Consider the following 14,793-nt stretch of genomic DNA (forward strand, 5'->3'; position numbering starts at 1 on the left):
AATTTCCCAGTTCAAACAGACAGAAATAAAGAACAGAGGCTTTTGAGTGTGCCATGAACTCAGGAGAGACTCTGTAGACTTGGACAAATAATAGTATAAAATGGTTTATGAAACCTGAGGGTTTATGGTCTATAAATAACTTCCATGTATTTTTATTCTTTACACGTACAATATTACTGAGGACTGGATGATAGCTTTTCACTGCTGCCTGGTTGACTTCTTCCACATACACACCCAAGGTAATGACGATATTGATCCTGAAGAGACATTTTTTGAGACAGATAAAAAAGCCACACAACTGAACTAATAGAAAGGGCCTAGCAACTTAATGGTAAAGCTGTGGTCCTTAAGTGAATAGCAATTGGCTATACAGTTTAAAACCTACATCCTAATATCTTCAGGGGTCTGGGATGAAGAAGAAAAAAAAAAAAAAAAACAAAGAGTAAGACGTCTAAAAGATGACCTATGGCAGTTAGTGCCTTTAACAGCCCTTTAGATAGCTACCATGTAAATTTTTAGGCATCCAAATATTATTTAAATCCCAAAATATATAAGATACACGTATTTGTCAGTGTAAACAAGAGACTCACTGAGAAAATGCTTCTGATCTTTAGGACTTACAGCATGGTCTTTTTTGGGTAAATGTGCAATTCAAAACGTGCCTAATTCCTAAAATCCATATATGTGACACTGCCTGGGTTTCCATGACTACTGCTCTGAAAACCATATTAATTATTCAAGAGGTCCATGCCATTCTCCCTGCGTTCCATAAGGAATGCTGGGAAGCACTGTCTGCCTTTATAGAGCAATACAGATATTTAAAAGGACTGCATCGTTGGCTCTAAATACCACAGATATTTTCTTACAGCACTATGACATCTGCATGATAGGTCCCATAAATATTATTTAAACACTCCGGTACATCAGCAAAAAAACCAAAACAAAACCCCCAAAACAGAAAAACTCTCCTCTTTGCTTTTTTTCTTCTATGTTTCAACAATCTTCAAAAAGGTGCTTTAATTCTAGTCTCTGTTTATCATCCTGATATAATCCTATTGTAAACAAAGTCAACTAGCTTTCATGCAGTAGGGATTAATTGCCTGTGTTTTTCTACAGGATATAGTTTCAAATTGTGAAACTTACATTAAATCAAATTTCTCACATCAGCTGTGACTAAGCAGCTGTTTGCCATATCTGTTGATCTCTGTATATTTTAATAACCATAATCAGTGCAAGGAACATTCTTTACAGATAACATTATCAAAACACACTGTAACAAAGTAAGGAATGTCAGTGTTCAAGCAGTACATACCACCGCCGACGTCCTGTCACAGTGAAACGATCAGTGCCAATCACAGGAAAGCAGCACTGGCGCATTACGGGGCCAATTACTCAAAGGCAGAGAAGAAAGGAAAGTGGGCCAGATCCTCTCCTCAGTGGAAGCAAGACAATAGAGTTACCCCAGATTTATACCTTTGTGACTGAAAGCATAATCTGGCCCAGCATCAATCTTCCCGACACAGAGTCGCTTGGGATCTCAGATTGGCATATATGTAATACTCAGACAGCCTTTATGGAAAAAGTTCACAGAATGTAAGAGAAAATGATAGCTTTTCTGCAGAATTTTGTAAGTCAAACCACTATATAAAATGCCACTGCTGAGATATATTCTAGATCTCAATTAAATGCTCTATATTCCTTCCGTATTTTAGCTGCAAAGATAATATTCTCTATTAATGGCTGTATGTTCAGGGATTATTTTTCTGTTAAAAAAAAAAAAAAAACAACATGCAACCTATTTATTTTTTCTTTCCAGAACCTCCAGGTTGCAGCCCTATTACATTCTTCAGTAAAACCTACAGAATATTTGAACATGCTGCTGACCTTTTACCTAAAGTGGGGATTTAAATGGTAAAGTGAATCTGAATTTCCCCAAAGCATGGATACAGCCTTCTTTTAGTCCTGTCACCACGTAAAAAAAGGCAAGTGAACAACAGGGAACACAGAGCTCCAGATACAAAGCCTATCGAAGTCAGAACACCATGAACAGATTCCAGACTGACTATCCCTGAGCATGATCAAATACACATTAGTAAACAAACCAAAAAGAGCAGAAATATTTTTAAGTCTCAGAATCACGGGAACACACACCGTGCCTGCGCATGCCTCTCCCAATGTACTGTCTCTTTACAGTACTCCTCACACTCATAACATTTTACAAGCTGGTCTGTACCCTGATGTGGGTCACAGTATAGCAGCAGTGCAGGAGCAGGACCCAGGACTGAGATGGCAGTTTTCTCTGATAATCTCCCACATCCTGTATCACCTATTTACCCTCTCTCAACATCTGACTCCTCTCCTAATGTTTGCCGGATGAAGATCTCTCCCCCTCTGGCTATGCACTGCACCTAGCACAATCCTCATCCTTCCTCCATTTAGCTGGAACGTCAAGACACTGTTATAACACAGCTAATTTACTATTACCTACAATAATAATTTCCACTTGCCTATTTCCAGGGTTTGTTTGTGTTTTTTTTATCTTCCTCCCAAACACATTTCACTAACAGGGCACCATCATTACTATTATTATTTACTATTCAGATTGCAGCTCTAGCGCCCACAGTGCGCATTCTTTATTACTCCCAAGTTCTCACTTGCCATACAAAGTGCTCCATCCAAATACAGATAAAAAGTAATTTCCCCAAGAGCAAGGTGTGAACTGAGCATACTTAATTGTGCACTGTTATATCAACTGTATAATGTTGCAATAAAATTCCAAAACAATGTGATTAAAAATTATACCAAATGAGGATACCAAGGTGCCATAGCCAGTCAAAGCGCATTTATCCAATCTAAATTATATGCTAAGCAAATAAAATAAACATGCAATTTGCTAATTAAAGTGCACTCTTATGTATCCTGTAACCACCATAAATTATACAGCAACATTTAATTTTTTGACTGTTTAGCAACGTTTATGACTGCTTTACTAAATTAAACACAGAATGAAGGGGGCAAATTAGTAGGAAAGCACTGCTTTCCCCCTCCCATTTCCTTTTAGATTTATTTTTTCCATAGTTTTGTTGGGTTTTTTTAATAATCACACCTTCCTATAACAGTATCTTAATTTTACTATGGATCTTCTCCATTTTTACTTCCAAAATGTATGTTCTACCTGATTCAATGACAGCTATTTGCCTTTGCAAATTTTCTCCAGTAGGGAAGTCAGAGCATTTTGTTTATCTTATTTGAATAATCCTTTAATAATATTTTCATTATTATATAAGGCCCCACGTTTGGCTAATGACAAGAATGGTGGGGTTTTTCCTGTCAAGTAAGATGAAGATTTTCAATCCTTTCATCTCACCCAAAACAGACTGCCCAAATCACAAGCGGCAGCTGACTGGGTTCTAGTCAAAGCTGTGAGCCTTCCATCACCTGGAGTCAAACGCTGAAGGCATTCCAGGATTCCACTTGAGGGGAACTGTGAACAGTTGGGGTTTGTTTTCTTTTAAAATGTAAGAAAAGTCTCAGACTCTCTGTTTGCCTGGCAACCAGGTCAACTGTGTTTTAGACTTCTCAGAAACAATGTTTTAGACCAGATTATCGTCAGGTAAAGAGAAGGGGGGCTGGAGGGGGTTGAAACCACTGTTCAATCCCTTACTCTACTCAATTGCTTTGCAGCTTCTCTGAAAACTACAATGGGATTAGTTATGGGATACGACTCTTATCACAGTTTCTCCCTTTCCCATTTTCCAAACCTCTTCTTCCTTTTGCACTTGTATGAAAGGCAAAATACCAGTAATTAATAGAGTATGGACGCAAAGTGGTTCATCTTCATATTCATGCCCAATACACAAAGATTAACTTTCCTCAAAATTGTCCATCTATCTGAACTTTAGAGACCATCTATGAGTAATGTGCTCTTCTAAGTTAAAATGAGAGCATCAGACCACACGACAACCTTTGTAGTAGGCCAACGTTATCTCTAACAACTGAACTGAAATTAATGTTCAACGGTATGAGCACTGGAGCTGATGTTTTGTACCCAACAGTGACCTGCAAACTCCCCCAAGCACTGCATACCACTGGCGCACTAAACCCTCTATAAATGTGGAGTTAATCACAAACTATTTAGCCTTCCTGGGTAGCAGTGCTGCTGAGACAGTTTGGCAGATTCTGACACATTCTGCATTGTAAAGAAATGCAAATCCAAACCAACACACAACTGTCAAGACAATGCAAGAGTCTTATGCAACTGTAAAGATGCTTAAGGGCAAGAAAATCTTTCAGTTGCAGCCCAGGATCACTCCGGGAAGCCCCAAATGGCTGTATCCAAACAGGGTACAGAAACTGCTAGTCACAGACTTCTTACAGAGGTCAAAGTGCTTTGTTGGAAATGTACAACATGAACATCCTAATGTCAGTAAATTCATCCAAAAGTTAGAATCTTTGCAGAGTTGTTTTTTCTAGAATAACCTAGAAATTAATGCATATGCTAGAAGAAATTCGTCAGCAGATACTCTGCACAGAGCGGGGCTTCTTACAACACAGCAACTGAGGAACACTTTCTCCAAACTTTTTAGTTGCACTTTAGGATAATAATATTGTTTCATACATGTCTTCCTTTCATAGCAACTGAGATGAGTATATTTGTATTTTGTTGATTACTGATCCCTTTTTAATTGGTATTACTTTGCTGGGAGGATCAGTGAGTTAGCTGCTTTATGCACAGTGCTGTCCAATTTGTAGTTTTGCTGCAAGACCTTTTCCCTTAGAAATACTCCTAAATTCCTGTCTCCAGTGAAAACTGCCTCGCACTAGAACAAGGAAATAGTTTTGCTACCTAATCTGCCTCCTGAAACCTTGCCTAAAGACAGCTCCTGCTTCATTGGTAATTTATTTTTTGGAAAATGGGGGAAAAATGCATTTATTTTCGTCTTTCAGACCATCCTTTTCCTAATTTTTCCTGCTGACTGGCATTTAATAATACTGCTTCTGCAATGAACAGAAAGCATTAGATTCTCTTGAAAACAAAATGTTGCAATTTTTTTTTTTTTAAAAAAAGCAATCTCTTCTTACACGTGTACAGAGATATGTTAGCTAGAAAATATCCATTATGCCTTGCCCATGGGGGGGGGGGGGGGGTGACACCATCTCTCAAACCTCTGCTTATGCCATGTGATGTAAAATAATTTTAAGTACTAGACAGAAACAGTCCCTGCAACCCTGCAGGTTTAAGGATGAATCATGTTTTCTGCTCTCTGAATTATGACTCCATCTGCTTTGATTTTGGGGAGTAGAACCAGATCTTGGACTAAGAAAGTTGATGCCAACAGCTTGTGAAGCCAGTGCCCATCAACAAGATGTGGTGGTTTTAAACTGAATGGCCCGTGTCAGTAACTATTGTTAGGCTAAACACTCCAATGAAGAGACACGATGTGCTAATTGAGAGGAAACAGCAGATGCATAATTCAGGGATTACAAAATGGATTTACTTAGCATAGGTGAGGTTCTAGACTCAGTAATATTTGGTCCAGCTGTTTATCAAATTTAGCACATTTACATATGACCTTCTCCAATCCCTCTGCCCCTCCTGCCCGGCTGAGAAAAATCAATAGTGCTTTGTTGTAGGGTTATGAGAAATTCCAGAAGTGCAAGATAAGCTCTCTCTCGATTCAACCCTAATAGCCAGTGGAGCTCAAGGGAACTCAAAATTACCAGTGCTATGGCTCACTATTTCTGTGTTGTTATGACTTAAGGATATTTTAATGCTGCAAAAAAATAGTTGCTATAATTTCCAAATTTCTTTCTGCAAGATACTTACATATCATGTCCTGAGAAGCCTTCATATGAGGCCTGAACTCCTGGACAAATGGAAAAGGCCCCCCACCTTCTCCTCCTCCTCCTCCCAATATGTAACAGCAAACTTATTTTTAAAGTAAAAAACAGTGGCAGAAAGTATTTTTAATTAGTTCCCAAATTATTTAGAAGAGCCTATTTGATAGGAAAAAAACGTGACGAAGTTACAATACAATTCAAGCACCTTGTTTGTAGAGTGGGGTTCTTCTCTGTTTTACCATTGTAAAGCCAAAGAAACACCACAGGACTGAATTGTATTACACCAGATTTCCAGAAAATAAAGGACACCGCAGCCCTGCCTGTTGACCTCTGTGGGATTTTTGCCTAAGTGATTATTGCAAGATAAAGCCTTTTGACATAAAGAGGAATGAAACTGAATTGTAAAAGAAAAATGTGTAACAGAAAATGCAAGGCAATTATCTGATTACTAATAGGAAGAGGTACAGAGCCGCGATGTATAATGTTCAAGGGATTATCCAGCTTTGAACAATGCTTGCTTAACAGCTGCTACCGAACTGTGGTTTGTGTACTTGGCAAAGAGTTTCATTAATGATAATCTACAGTGTTTACAGCCCACAGGCCTCTAAATATGTTAAGAACCTTTTTTATTTGTATTTTATAATCCTTTTCCCTTATGTTTTATGTTTTTCTTGATATTTTTGAGATCTGAGGAGGTTTATGTTTCAAAATGATTCATTCTGCTCTGACAACTGCAGAGCAAGATTGCAGTAAATGTTCCCTTGTTATCAAGACTATGTATTTATAAACAGAAAGGCAAACCATCTAAATTCATACCAGGGTTTGGATCACCACCAGCTAATACATTCAGATGCCAATATACAGTGCTCCATTGTTTACATGCGAAAGTAAATGTCAAACAGAGGTGTCTTTGCCAGTTACTAGATATTCCTCAGTCACTTCTTGGATCTGTCAGGTTGCAGCAAATTGAAACTGCCTTATTTTTGACATTGCATTTGACCTGAACTTCATTTAGAGGAATTCTGCAATTATTTTAAAGGTACAGTATTGATTAAGACTTAGATTTACTTTAGAATTTGGTTTTCACATGGTTTCCTGATCTGCTCTTTATGGCAACACTTAGGTGATATTAGGAAAACAGAATGTAATTAAGAATATAATTCTGTTGTGGAAGAAGGGGATTATGTACTATGTAGTATACTAGGAAGAAGATCATGATTCAAAAGCCAAGTCAAGAGTCCTGGCTGTAATTGTTTTGACACACGGTATTTCAGTGGCCACGATTCCATCATAATAAAACCAAAGGAGATTATTGCTTTAAAGCAATTAGCATAGTTAATTTTGACACAGGACGGCACACTTCGCCTTCAGTATTTTCCCCCTCTTTTGTCCTCTCCTTTTTAACATCCGATTCGTGCAAGTTCCCGTCGCGGCTGGTTTCCCCGTCTCAGTGCTGCTCAGCTGCCGGGAGCCCTCCTGCCAGGCTGCACTCCCTGGGGGATGTGGCAGTGCAAAGAGCTGCCTTCACCCACAGCAGTACGAACCAGAAACTCTCAGCGATGTGTTATCCTCATTCCAGCTGGTATCACAGGGGCATGAACACCACATCTCAAGCCGCTAGAGGGTTTTTTTTACGCTGGCCCTCCAGTGCGCTGAGCTAGCCTCACTAAAATGTACACTTGAAAGAAATCCTCTCCCCTCCTGATCACTATTGGTTTCTATAGAAACAAGGAATCTCTGTTCTTCTCTAAATTTTTTTCCCCCTAATGCTTTATGCAGTACTGTATGAAACCAATTCTTTTTTTAAATTTTTCTTTTTTTAGACTCTACAGTCCTCCATTTATAGCCTCATTCATCCAATTAAAGAACAATAGATTAGATAAAAAATGGGCATGGGGTTTAAATTTTAAGCAACTCAATCCTATGCATTAACTATCTGTGGTCAATCCATCTCTCCTGGGTCATTTTATGACTCAAGCATTTCAAAGTAAATACTTTAAAACAACGGTACATCACAAGAGTTAAAAGGGGTCAAGAGGATATTTACTTAACCACTAGTTGACTTTTTAACTTAGAAATATTTCAGCAGTTACTGTATTTAAATGAAATCCATCTCCTCAGCATCCCCATAAATTACTCTAAAACTCCAGGGTTCCCATCCACGTTGTGAGTCACCACCCCAATGCCTGCAACTTCTTATTATTTAGATAACTGTGATGTTTGCTTACTTTGTTATTGTGCCCTTCTCCAGAGACTGCATTTGCACAGGAATTGCTAAGGCTTGTAAATATTGTATCTGCCTTGTTGTAATCACTAGGCAAATACACTTGCACTCAGTCATATAAAAAAACCTAAGAGCTGTTGAGCCATGAAAAATTTCTCTAACGGAGGTTTGACTTTAAAAAATTAGGGAAGAAAATCTTTACAACAAATAGACAAACAGAGACTATGCTAGCCAGAAGTGAAAGCAGTAATACAAAGATATTATTTGGGATCTACTGTTCTCTCCTATCAGAGAAAAAGGAAGGAATAATCATTATTCACAATATGATGATGTAATATAATGCTTTTTTATGAAAACATAACGGGCGCTCATTTTCAGTGTACATAAATAACTTTCTTTTATAGTCAACTCATATTTACTCACACGTTTACTTGGAAAGTTTAATATTCATGCACACACAAATCACTTACTGTAGGTAGTGAGTTGAACTAAACAGAATAGAGGTTGATTATATTAGGCAATTGCAGATGGGACCAAATTGATTCCTGATGCCATTCTAACACAGCAAAGCGTCACACAAGGACAGCTTCTGTCCAGTGAGTCTGAAGAAAGCATTCAGTACAAATACTGGTTTTGCTACTGCTGCTACCACACTAGCACTGTCTGCTTATCAGCAAAGATGACAATGGGACAATCGTGGAGTTGCAATCTGTGAAGTGTTACTTGTTTTCTAATCCTATGCTAGCTTTGGTGCATTTTTGCTTTAAATGAATTAAAATCCTTCTGCAGGTGCTAAGAATATTATGACAGTTGTAAACTGAACGAAGTGCTGTGTCAGATTCATCCCTACTTAAACTGTAAGTCAGCACACAATTCTTGTACCACTATATATAATATCATGACTTTCAGCATCATCTCTGAGTATCTAGCACAATAATATGCAGGATTGAAGTCACCTCAAAGCCCTTGGTGGGTCTGGTTAAGGCTTTTACTAAAAAAGACATTGTTTCTCAAAAAGAGAAGGAAAAGAAAAAAAGCACTTACGGTATTGTTTCTTTCAATAAATAACTTGTCTTTTTTGTTTTAAAATCTTTTTTCTTGTTAGATTCAAGATGGCAGCACCAAATGCAAATCTCCTAATTCAATGTAGAAGAACTGAAGAGAGAAACATCCCAATGTTGTATTTTTTGCAAAACAGTTAGTCTTGTCATAGAAACAGCTGTTAAATATTAATTGTTTTTCATTGTTAGAGATAACTTGTCCCAAAACTAACATATTTTCAATTTCTTAGAAAAATAATTACCAAGTGTTTGCTCCATGGGCACTAATCACACTAGAAGTCATCAATTTGCAGAGGTTTTGTTCCATTTTACCATAGAAAAATATTGTGTGTCTACAAAGAACCATTTTAAGCATCAAATTTCATTCCACTTTGGAACGTTCACGCATTATGACAAAAAAAAAAAAAAGCAAAGCCAAAAATCAAACAGACAAAAAACCCCAACAGTCCCAGCACAAACTGGCACTCCTCAAAGGGTAACATGAGAAAAGATGTATATGACTGGATTGCTTATTCCAGCACTCAGTAGTCAATCAATGACACACTGCCAAAAAATTGTATGGTACCTACTATGCATTTTCACTTTCTGTCTCTCCAGGGAGAAAGCGCTCTGTACAGCTTCATGCATGGAAACCTATTTTAAGGGATATATTGGTCAAAGAGAGGGCCTGAAAATTTCATGTCGAGAAGCAGGAGAAAAATGTGTGTCACAGCTAACTTTTACTGTCATACCTAGAAAGCATTTAATACATGCCAAACTCCATGTCAACAGACATTTGGTATAGAAGAGTGCACGACTTACATTATTAACTAATTGTTAGTTCAGAAAAGCTCTGTGAAAGCAGGAAATCTCTCTCTGCCCACATTAGATTATACTGAGGCCTACTCGTCCCTAACATGGCGGTGGGGGAAGAAAAGCCACCTTATTGAAATTATACAACTTCTAGAAGGGAAAGAGAAAAACCCAAACAACGCACCCTTTGCAAGCAGATACTCTTTATTTTGCTAACGGCAGGACGTGCCTTCATTCTTTACCTCATTCTCTGTTTATCCTACATATAATTCCAGGTCCCACTTGCGTGTGGCCATTTCCAGCTCTCCTGAACACAGTTAAGTGAACCCACTGCCTATTTGCTGTGGCCGCTATTACGAGATTATGTAGCAAAACAAGAATATCCAGTTGTTGGTCATTGATTTATCTATAAAACAGTAACTGTAAAAATGATAGAAGAGGTTCTGTACTAGACAGTCTTGTGAAACAGTTTATTACTTAAGCATTAATGACCCGTTTAGAGGTCTTTACTGGTCAGGTAATGACCAGCTAAAGGAGTTAAGGGCCCGAGGCAAAGCACTCTAATAAAACCCTGCATACAGCATGTGTTTGGTTCCTCCAAATTCTATTAGGAAAGAGAAGCGTAAAGGGTAATGAAAGACATGTCCAAGAGGCACTCATATCAGCCCTCTCATTTTATATTTGGCATAACACACATGGCCTTATTCCAGCGGCACAAATCATTTCTTGTTTATACTACCACCTATCACAGAGAAGAGCAGTAACTACAGCTGAAAATGGCCAGTCATGATGTTAAGGACCCTGTTGCTTTGGGCAAATAAACCTTCCTCCAACTGAAGGAACTGGTCCTGCTATTTGAACACCCAGTATCCTTTGCACCTACAGAGATCATATGCTCAAAAGAAAAAGAAAGGATCCGATATGCTGCCAGGCATCTCAGCCAGTCCTGCCAATCCTAAATCCTACTCTTGTAGTATTAAGGGTGGAGGGATTAAGTGTTTTCTGTATTCCTATGCAATTCTACTTGAATGTGAATGTCCAGTTGCTTTTTACAGTTTGCATTATGAGGAAAGGCATATTAAAACAGGAGTTTAATATTGAGATCTACACTCTAAGACTGAGACAGAACAGCTGTATATATATACACTTGCCAGTAAATTAGAAGCCAAGGGTTGGAGCAGTACCCGGGGCCTCACTCTTGGCTTCAGAGGCAGGTAAAACACTCGGGCCCACATAACCGCATCTCGCTATTACAGCCCCACAGCATCATTGATTTTGGTCCTGATTTACGGCATCATTTGTTCTTGATAAGAGCCACTTGCCAGCACTACTCAGAAAAAAGTAAAATACAATCTAAGAGTGGAAATTAGAAAGGAGAGAGGATAAGAGACTAAGAACTGCTAGAAAAATGTGCAGATTCCTGTATTTGCAGGATGAGACGTTCTAGGTACAAGCAAGTTTATTTGCTCAGCATTTATTACTGTCTCATCAACGATAAAATGAGGATAAAGAGCATTCTGATGACTTAGTCAAAAAGTTACTTAATTACGCTGTCGCTTCTATGACTATACTATATTTTGAGTGTTTATTTTAAAAACCACTCTGCAGTGTTTACATGACTAATTGTAATAGCTTCTTTAGAGTATTTCCAATTTTTTGTGTAAACAGCCTTTTAAGCCATGTTCAAGGCTTATTTCAGACCTTAACAATCGTTCAGAGCCATTGCAGCTAATCATATAAATACACATTAAGCCAAATTTAAGTTTAACTCATGTACTGAGTAGAAAAATGGTGGCTTCATACTTACACCTTCCAATTTTCAAGGTCACATATCTCAGTGCTTTATATCAGACCACCTGAAGTGGTCACAACACAGTCTAGGCATTTACTGAAATTAAATTTTCCATCGAAAGTGGGCAGAGCAGAAAACATATACAACATTAAATAGATACTATTACTTCTACAGCTATCCACTTTGAAGGGCTAAGGATACAAAAATAAAATTCAGGCCCTGACTAAAAGTTGATTCTGTACATGCAGCACAAAGCCTGAATTCAAACCAGAAGATTTATTCATTTTTTAGAGCCAAATTATAAACTTTTGCAACACAGGGTTAACAGCAAAAGTGCTGACACAACAGTAAGTATATAGTGGCGCCTGCAAGCAGCGCTATAATTAATCTAAGTGTACTGTCATTACACTAAACGCTGCTTCTGCAGGATCACTCCAAATCATGAAGCGCTTTCTCTCTTTCTCAGATAACATGCAGTTTATTTCCAATCATGTACGTTTCCAGTCGTGGCATGATTTGCTAAAGGAACATTAGGTCTTGAAGCAATATCTTAATCAAATCAGAATTTTCTTCTGTAAAACAAATCTTTAGCTTTTGGAGAATTAGTAACATCTAGTGCCTTAGGATAGAGATGTGAAACTGTGAGCTGAAAAATGCACTGCTGGAGACCATACTCAGCCTCCTTGCTTCTAGCCATTTACAAGTACATCTATCTAACCACCTACCTACACACCTACACTTTATATGGTCATAAACCACCAATGCAATATCTAAATTATACCCTGAAAACTCCAGGTTTGAAATGGGTTGTATGAAAATTCACCTCATGTGGTTTATTCATTTCTGCAAGAATAGAAGGCTCTGATTCCTTTTGGATGGAACTCATTTAAACAAAGCCCAACAGCAAACACCCATAAATTAAAGCATTATTGGTATTTATGCAGAGAGATACACCTAAACTGAGTGAATTCTGTGTAAAAGGCTTAAAAAAGGAAAGTAGAATCTCACATATAAAACACTAACTGCCTTTACAAAGTTATTAAGTAGTTTGTGAATTAATACTCTGAAATACATACTACAAGGGAAGAAAAAATTGTATCCTATCTGGAAAACTGTTTATTCACATGCATTTAAGATTTTTCCCCTACTGCCTCCCACATTCACTGAAGTCATACTGCCTTAATAAACTAAGAAAATATGGGAACAGAATGAATTTAAGTATTTCACTATATCTATCTGAAACTGGTAATTTATAATGGATAGACATCTATCCAGAATATATTCACTTTACTTCAACATAAGCTATATTTGAAGCAATTGTCTGCTTCAGGAACTTTATGACGAAGCTACTATGATTGTGTTTACAGAATTGAAATATATATACCAGAATTACTCATTCTTTACTTTTGATATGCAGGTCATTGATTAAAGACCAATCGGGATTCTACAACAGGAATTCTATAATAGCAACATTAACACAGAATTGGCATGCTATATTAATGTAAACCACTTCGTAAAACTGTTAAGACTCTTCAGTGTAGTGCTGGGTGAATTCATATACAGAAACTGAAAAAAATACACAGTAAAAGTCAATGGCAAAATTAGAAGCCATGGCCACTGAGCCAGCAGAGACCACTGAGTTATACAGCATCTTCACCCTTTGCGAACAGCAGAGTTGCAACAGTGAGAATTAGACAAAACATCTTCAGAACAACATGTGTTTAAAAGACACTAACACCATCAAGCAGATGCAGCGTAATCATTCATGCTAAGGCTATTGTGGTGCAAAGTCAAGTTATGTTTTTCCACCAATAAATGTATTTCATCTAGTAAACAAAGAATACCACAGTACACATACATACACATATATACTCAGAGAAGCCACAAAACATGCCTGATGACTACTCTACATTTCAAGAGTGAATAATAATTACAGACATATGGTCCTAGCCTACAGTGTGTCAAAACCTGGAGCAAACTAATATTAACAAAGTAATCATACTTTTTCTTTCATATCTAAAGATGGCAGTCCACAAACATTTTAATTTAGCAGTCATTTTGCTCCCCTCCTTGTGTTGGCAGTGGCATTCATGCAACTGCACAGGCAGATAGACCAGGAAATTAATCTGGCTGCAAAGTAATTTCCCTCCCTTCCATTCCCCACCCCACCCACCCCCCAAAAAATAAAAGGAGAAAATGCTTTCAGCAGGATCATTTGCTTGATCTGATGCACAACATGACATCCTAAAAGCCAGTACCAGCACAAGGCAGACAGAACAAATGCATAGCTGGGGTAAGACTGGAAGGCAGGACAGCATTTGTCCTGGCAGCCTGTGTGTGTCAGATTTAAAGTGAATGAAGAAACACACCTACTATCAATTGACAGTGTCCAGGCTGAGGATATTTTACAGATGCTTAAAAAAATATCCAAGATTCATTATCCCCTTGTCTTTTCAAGCTTTCCAATTCTCACCTTTAGAAATCCAAACTACCTCTGGCTCAGATAACCACATATAAAACATACCACTGTAACAACTAACAACATTACCATGTCCTCTGCGCCAGGCAGCAGTAGCACATCAGGCTATTACTATACAACTGGAATGGCCAAACTACGCCAGCTCTGTTATAGCCTGTAAGCATACCTGTAATAAGGAAAATTAACTTAAATAACATCCACAGAACATGCTCATGGAGTCCACCAATTTACTCGGTGGGATAATTCCCTGAAGTACAGAGACTGCCAGAAAGCAGCTGAGGAAGAACATCTCAGGCCAATGTCCTAAAATATTCAGAAAAGAGGTGACCAAGGGTGCACTGTCCCCTGTTGACTGAAGAAAGACATCAGCACTAAGAGAGAAGGCAGTTAAATTGTGTGGCAGGTCATATTCCACTGATAGCCACACCTGGCTAACCCTCCACATCACCATGTTGCAAGTATGCCTGAGAGCACAGATGAGCGCAGCAGGTTTTGGGAGCCAGAGACAGGTTCTCAGCTACTGCCTCCACATGTACTTAATCCACCTTCACATTTTTAACATCCTTTCCTCAGCAGCGTGAAAGATCTGCTAAAACCAAAAGCA

The 14,793-nt window shown here is 38.1% G+C and overlaps 1 protein-coding gene across 3 annotated transcripts in view; it reads right to left on the reverse strand.

Moving 5' to 3' along the window:
- Nucleotides 1-14,793, reverse strand: part of AFF2 (ALF transcription elongation factor 2) — a 342,768-nt gene that overhangs the window by 293,263 nt on the left and 34,712 nt on the right. For 2 of the 3 annotated variants that reach the window (XM_052813262.1, XM_052813261.1), the window contains exon 1: nt 1,313-1,414. The exons of the other annotated variant lie outside the window; for it this stretch is intronic. In XM_052813262.1, coding sequence (XP_052669222.1) covers nt 1,313-1,377 — 65 coding nt within the window. In that variant the 5' untranslated portion in view covers nt 1,378-1,414. Of the gene's footprint in view, nt 1-1,312; nt 1,415-14,793 lie in introns of those variants that run through there. 3 annotated transcript variants of the gene reach the window in all.

This window comes from Harpia harpyja, chromosome 18 (assembly GCF_026419915.1).
Source record: "Harpia harpyja isolate bHarHar1 chromosome 18, bHarHar1 primary haplotype, whole genome shotgun sequence".
In the NCBI taxonomy this organism is placed as follows: Eukaryota; Metazoa; Chordata; class Aves; order Accipitriformes; family Accipitridae; genus Harpia; species Harpia harpyja.